The 7,228-nt window shown below is 35.0% G+C and overlaps 1 protein-coding gene across 1 annotated transcript; it reads left to right on the plus strand.

The window, feature by feature from the left end:
- The first annotated feature begins 4,018 nt into the window (after window positions 1-4,018).
- LOC127126635 (uncharacterized) lies at window positions 4,019-5,413 on the plus strand. Its single transcript, XM_051055594.1, has 2 exons — window positions 4,019-4,931; window positions 5,108-5,413. The coding sequence occupies exons 1-2, from the start codon at window positions 4,296-4,298 to the stop codon at window positions 5,225-5,227; spliced, it is 756 nt and encodes a 251-aa protein (XP_050911551.1). The 5' UTR covers window positions 4,019-4,295; the 3' UTR covers window positions 5,228-5,413.
- The last annotated feature ends 1,815 nt before the right edge of the window (window positions 5,414-7,228 follow it).

The following is a 7,228-nucleotide window of genomic DNA, read 5'->3' on the forward strand; positions in this document are numbered from 1 at the left end:
GACACCAAGACAACAAGATAATATTATTTGATGTAATGATGTGTACATTGTAGGTTGTTTTATGCCATTTTGGTTTTAATGTAATATATAATTTTTGGTTTTTAATGAAATTTTGTCATTGATGTAATCCAATTTTTGGTTCCTAATGAAATTGTATCATTAATGTAATGCAATTTTTTGTCTAATTCAATTCACAAATGGGTGTATTGTTGTTTTTGGTATGAAACGATTCAGAAATATTCAGGTTAAAAATTTGGGAATACTGTAAAATTAAAAAATATATTAAAAAAGAAATATCACAACGGTTTTTAATTCAACTGTTATTATAAGTAGAGCACTATCCAGAATAATAAAACACAAGAATGACATTGTTGGGATTCGAACTCAGGACATATACATTATTTCATAATGATTGTTTTCTTTACCCGTTTTTATAAGTAGCGCGCTACCTAACTTATAACCACGGTGACTCTCCCGTTGTGGAAATCAACTTACATACAATCATATGCTACCTAACAACGGACGTAAAACTGTCATTATATGTGTTTCGTAACTGTCGTTATGTGTGTTTTCCGTAGTAATGTGAGACTCAATTTCCCTTTGCTCACATGTCCTCCACACCTGCCCTTACATATAGATATTCCACTATGTTAGCCGAGATTTTGACGCCATGGTTGGATTAAGTATGATGGGCAAAAGAAATATTTTAAAGATGTTTTGACTTCGACATATAGTATTTTAGGAGATCTTAGTCGAAGAGGTCCTTTGTATAAGAGGGAAATGCTGGTTTTAGGACTTAGAAATATTTCCGAGTTTACACTGCAACTTCGACGAAAGCAATATTGAGGTTGCATTCGACGAAAGGTTTTAAATTTTGAATAAGGATGATAACTGCCTTTTGTCCTTATCCATTTATCTAAAAGGATGCGTGTAAAGCTACGGCGAAGTGAAGGCATGCAAGCGAAACATGTCATTTTCTTGAGAAAAGACCGTTGATAGCGGTTATTTTCGACTTAGTATAAATATGAGTCTTAGTGTATAGGATTTCAGAGTGTTCAATCATTGTACAAATACTCACAAATTACTCCAAGCATCTAAGTGTGTTTGAGAAACGAGTTCGTTGAGAATGTACATATGAATCACCATATTTTCATTTCAATTGAAGTTATTTGCAGTTTATCAATTATTCTTTCTTATTGCAATTTACTTTGAAGTTTTTTATTGAAATTCCTTTACAAATTCTGCATTTACTTTTAAACTTTAAACAACATTCTCAAATCATGGGCATTGTCGAAGTGTTCATAGACTTTCAAATTAACAAGAGCACATGTCCTAGGATCCACTGGTTGATCCTGTAAATTAAACCATTTTTGGAGACCAGAGATTGTTTACCAATTTTCACGGTAAACACACTGATGCTTTACACCCCCCCCCCCTTATACATCAGTGGGGTCATACATCTTTAGAGTCTTCACTAGATGACCTTCTCAAACAGTCACCTATAACTAACCCTCACCATATATGACCAGCCTCCCCAGTCACTCCTCTATCTTTCTCCTCGAATCACCTAGATACCTCTCCCTCACCCACACCACTGGCCCATGTCGCACCTCCTACCCGGACCATGGCCACTCGATGCATGAAGGGCGTTTACAAACCTATGAAACTCTTTAACTTGTTTGTTACCATTGATGATCCGACCATCTCCCCTCTTCCCAAAAACCATAAACTTGTTTTTTATGACCCTAATTGGAAATCCTCAATGCAGTCTTAATTTAATTATCTTATTAGAAATAATAGGTAAAATTTAGTTCCTCGACCTTGTGATGTTAACATTATTCCTTGTATGTGGGTTTTCTAGCATAAAAAGAAATTCGATGGCTGTTTTGAGCGATACAAAGCTCGATACTTAGGTGATGACGGGTCTCAAATTGCAGGAGTGGATTGTGATAAGACTTTCGGCCCTGTAGTGAAACCTGTGACCATTCACATTATTCTCACCATTGCTCTTTCCAGGTCCTGACTCATTCATCAGTTAGATATTCATAATGCCTTTCTACATATTGATCTTCATGAAACTGTCTATATGCATCAACCACTGAGTTTTCGTGATCCTTATCACCCAGATTATGTGTGCCGCTTGCAGAAATATCTATATGGTCTGAAGCAAGCACCTCGTTCTTGGTACCAACATTTTATTGACTATGTCTCCACCATTAGATTTCAGCATAATGCCTCTGATCACTCTCTATTTATCTACGGGCGTGGCTCCGACATGTCTTACATCTTACTTTATATTGATGACATCATCCTCATCATTTCCTCTCATGACCTAAGTAAATCTATCATGACACTTCTTGCCTCCGAGTTTGCTATGAAGGATATGAGATCGTTGAGTTAATTTTTAGGTATTATAGTGACAAGACATGCAAAAAGATTGTTTCTTAGTCAGAGTGCCTACGCAATGACATTATTGGTTGAGCAAGCATGGCCTCATGCAAACCTTATGCTACTCCAGTTGACACCAAACATAAGCTCAGTATCTTTGTCGGTACTTCATATGCTGATCCTACATTATATTGGAGTCTTGCTTGTGCTTTACAGTATCTCACATTTATCCGTCCTGACATCTCATATGCTATAAAGCAGGTGTGTTTTCATATGCATGCTCTCTGCACTGAGCACATGCTTGCACTAAAACGCTCATGTGTTACATTTAAAGCACCTTACAAAATGGTTTGCATCTCTATCCTTCTCCTACCAAGAAGCTTGTTTCCTACACAAATGTTGATTGGGGTGGATGTTCCGACACTCGTCGATCTACTTCGGGTTATTGTGTTTTTCTTGGTGACAACCTAATTTCATGGTCGTCTATGAGATAACTCACACTTTCTCGTTCCAGTGCAGAGGCTGAATAGCGGGGCGTTGCTAAAGCGGTTTCAGAATCATGTTGGCTCCGCAACCTTCTCTTGGAGCTTCGTTTTCCTATTTCCCATGATACGCTTGTGTACTATGACAATGTTAGTGCTATCTACCTATCCAGAAATCCTATCCAGCATTAGCGTACAAAACACATTGAGATGAACATTCACTTTATTCGGGAGAAGGTCGTCCGTGGTCAAGCTCGTGTCATGTTCCTTCCTAGTACCAGATTGTTGATATCTTCACCAAAGACATCCTTAAAATTATCTTTGATGATTTTCGGACCAATATAAGCGTTCGTTAACCTCCCGCTTCGACCGCGGGGGTGTGATAAAATATGTATTTTTATTTGTTAAAGAATACTTATATATAAGTCTCACATTAACTATAACATATAATAAACTGTATAAAAAAAAAACACATATATATATATATATATATATATATATATATATATATTATTTTTTTTATTTTTTTGTGTTTTTTGTTTTTTTTCAAGTGTTCCATAAATCAGGGAAAAGACATCCTGAATGACACCAATTATGGACACTTATTCTCAATTTACCAATCATGTGCACTTGTGTTTGGAGAGGTCCCTTATTGTATGGTCTTTTTGGCTCCACAACACCTCACAACCCATCAATATCATCAAGAGCACACTCCACCAAGCAACCTAACAAAAAAAAATCATTTATTATCTTTTTCTTTTCGTTTGGATTGAAACAAAACCACCCTCTTCCTATTATAAAATTACCACACCATTAACAATTACAATAAACAAGATTATCTTTACTTAGCTTGGCCACTACTCTTGTTCTTTTTCCCATACAAAGCTTGACCATAACTCAACCTTATATACATATTCCCTAACCATTCAAATCAAAACTCACCTTTATTCAAAGCTAAAGCAATCATGTAATTATTTACTAACTAATTATCCAATCTCCAATAAAAATCTTAGAAGAAACACCAATCTAAAAGAAGATTCCTAATTTCCTAATTCCTAGCGTAGAGGCTATCTTGCTAGGTGGAACCCACTCAATTGATTCCCTGGTTTGTCATTTTTAAGATGGATTAACACTCACTCAACCCATGTATAAACGACACAACAACTCACTCTCCACGTTACAATAACAACAAAAACACTTAATGGTGGCTTAGATCTTGTTCTTATACTCTTATTATTAGTCTTAAAATTCAACACAAAAAAGCCACCAAGTTTGATTCACAAATTAACACTTTGTATTCAAAAACCTTTGTTTTCTTCCTTTTGTTGCTATTATTTGCTATTAGTACCTCCCTATATAAACCTTTCTATTTCTTTTGATCACTCTTACAGATCAAGATTCAGATCCTAAAGAATCATTGTGAAGATGGATATTAATGAGTGGGTCATTCTTTCCGATGATGGCTTTCTTGATGATGAGAAACAGATTTTCTTAGGAAAAAGAAACTCATTCTCAGACTCAATCAGTAACTTTGACAAAGATTACTTTTGCACCTCCCCAAAATCAACAAAACTCATTGAAACCGAATCCTCAAAAGTACCAAAACTACTTGTCCATGTTCCAATTCAATTTGAACCCAAAATTGAGAAAGTTCCAAGTGAAGAAGAATTGGTGAAAGAACACACCTATGAAGACAGTGTTTCACAAGTTTTCTTTCATGTGAAGGAAAACAAATTTGTTGACATGAAATTGGAGTCACCAAAGTCTTGTAGTGGTAGAGGATTGTTTTCTCAACTTGATGCCGTTGAGGACATGGAGATGATGACATCTCCTAGAATGAAGAACATGGAGAAAGACAACAACGTTGTTATGTACTATAATGAGAAAGAAGGAGAGAACATGAACGGTCGTTTTAATTTATGGAAATGGAGTTTGACAGGAGTTGGAGCTATATGTTCTTTTGGTGTTGTTGCTGCCACAGTTTGTGTCTTGTTGTTTGGAAGCCAACAAAGAAACAAGAAAGACCATACTATTAGGATCCAGATCTACACTGATGACAAGGTCTAACCCATGTTTCTTTTATTGTTATATAATCTTTTTTTTTCAATTTATAAGAAAAAAATTATTTTTTAATACGTTAAATAACTAACGTATCTGAATAGTATATAGATCATATTCATTGTATATTGATTTTGTTGATAACTAATCTCTTGTAAAAATATGAATTGAAATTGCAGAGGATTAAGCAAGTGGTGCAGCATGCAACGAAATTGAATGAAGCATTTGCAGCAGTAAGGGGTGTTCCATTGAGCAGAGCTCATATAAGTTATGGTGGTTATTATGATCATAGTGTTTGAGGCATTGGTAAAACTTTTGGATGATAAAATGAGTCACAATCTTCTATTGTGGCTCTGTAAATTAAGTTATGGATTAGGGGGACTTTTATTATTAGTAGTATTTTGTAGTTTGGGAATTGAAAGGTTGAAAAGTTTGTATGATAGATGTCTCAAATTATTTATAACAAAATGAAAATGTTGTCCGAATTATAGGAGTTATAAGTTCGAATCCTTGCACACATCCATGTTTAATCTTTTGAGGGTTAATTTTATAGTCTAAGTGTTAAAAAATAGAGAATTGTAGATTCAAACGTCTATTTCAATATCTCAATAAACTCTTTTATGATTCAAATTGTATTCATTGAATAATGTTTCATAAACTTGTTATGATAATTAATTCTTTTAGTTTTGAGTTGTAGACAAACTTTCGAACTCAACATATTTTTATTGAGGATATTAGTGTTTATAATTCATTAGTGTGATTATGGGTATTATATGTGTTTGGGAAGAAAACTGAAAGATAAATATTAAACATCATTAAATGAGAGAGCTTAAGTATGTAATACATTAAAATTTGGTGTGGAGATGCAATATTCAAGCACTAACTAGTTTTAACCTAATGTGATGATTGTTATTGTTCTATAATAGAAGCAGATGATGATCGTAAAATTTAACCAGAGTTCTTCGTTGAGATTGAGCTCCCATCTCGATACAGTGTGTTAGACAAGTCACTTAATACTGTATTGACAGTAATTAACCACAAATCATATGTAATTAGAATATTTGATTTTGTCTTCATTAGTTTTCTTATTGGTAGCTTGTACATTAAGTTCCCTTGATTCTTGGATCATGAATGATCCTCTCTCTCTCTTGTATATGTACCGTAACTTGTAATGAGAATCATAACCCTTCAAATCATTCTATTTGTATTTCTAACTTGGTATCAGAGCTTTAAGCTTGAAAGCTCTTGATCCACAATAACCACAATGACAACCGCTACTAATTCAAAGAAAAATGACCTACCAACATCAGTTTCTGTCAAGCTGGACAGAAATAATTTTCCCTTGTGGAGGTCACTAGTTTTACCTGTCATTAGGGGCTGTAAACTAGATGGCTTTATACTAGGAACAAAAGAATGCCCTCAAGAGTTTATCACTGCTGCTGATTCAAACAAGACCAAAAATCCAAGCCTTGAAGAAGGGGTAGTAGATGACCAAATGTTGCTTGGGTGGTTATTGAATTCAATGACCACTGACATTGCAACACAGTTGATGCACTGTGAAAATTCCAAACAACTTTGGGATGAGGCTCAAAGTTTGGCAGGTGCTCAATCCAGATCTCAAATCACATATTTGAAATCTGAATTCCATGGTACAAGAAAAGAAAATCTAAAAATGGAGGAGTATCTGACTAAGATGAAAAAGCTAACTGATCAACTAAAGCTCACGGGTAATCCTGTCACAATCTCAGATCTAATCATTCAAATCTTGAATGGTTTGGACTTTGACTACAACCCTATAGTAGTCAAACTCTCAGATCAATCATCACTCACTTGGGTTGATCTACAAGCTCAACTCTTAGCCTTTGAAAGTAGGCTCGATCAACTCAATAAACTCACAAATATGTCTCTCAATGCTTCTGCAAACGTTGTCAACAAAACTGAATACAAAGGCAACAAGTTCAACTCAAATACACAAAACTCAAATTGGAGAGGCTCCAATTTCAGAAACCATAGAGGAGGCAGAGGCAGATGACGAATGTTCAAACCAACATGTCAAGTGTGCAACAAAATAGGTCATATAGCAATGAATTGCTTCCACAGGTTTGACAAATCTTACTCAAATTTATCAACTGATGCAAACAAAGGTGATACACACAGTGCATATCTGGCCTCACCTCACTATGCACAAGACTATGATTGGTACTTTGACAGTGGTGCAAGCAATCATGTCACACATCAAACAGAAAAGTTTCAAGATTTAACCGAGCATAATGGTAAGAATTCACTTGTTGTTGGAAATG

This window comes from Lathyrus oleraceus, chromosome 3, assembly GCF_024323335.1.
Source record: "Lathyrus oleraceus cultivar Zhongwan6 chromosome 3, CAAS_Psat_ZW6_1.0, whole genome shotgun sequence".
Lineage (NCBI taxonomy): Eukaryota > Viridiplantae > Streptophyta > Magnoliopsida > Fabales > Fabaceae > Lathyrus > Lathyrus oleraceus.

What these genes read in the sequence shown, in the direction of transcription:
- LOC127126635 (XM_051055594.1), top strand. Translation starts at nt 4,296, where the DNA reads ATGGATATTAATGAGTGGGTCATTCTTTCCGATGATGGCTTTCTTGAT. An exon ending in AGATCTACACTGATGACAAG is followed by an intron (nt 4,932 to 5,107) that starts GTCTAACCCATG and finishes TTGAAATTGCAG; the next exon opens with AGGATTAAGCAAGTGGTGCA.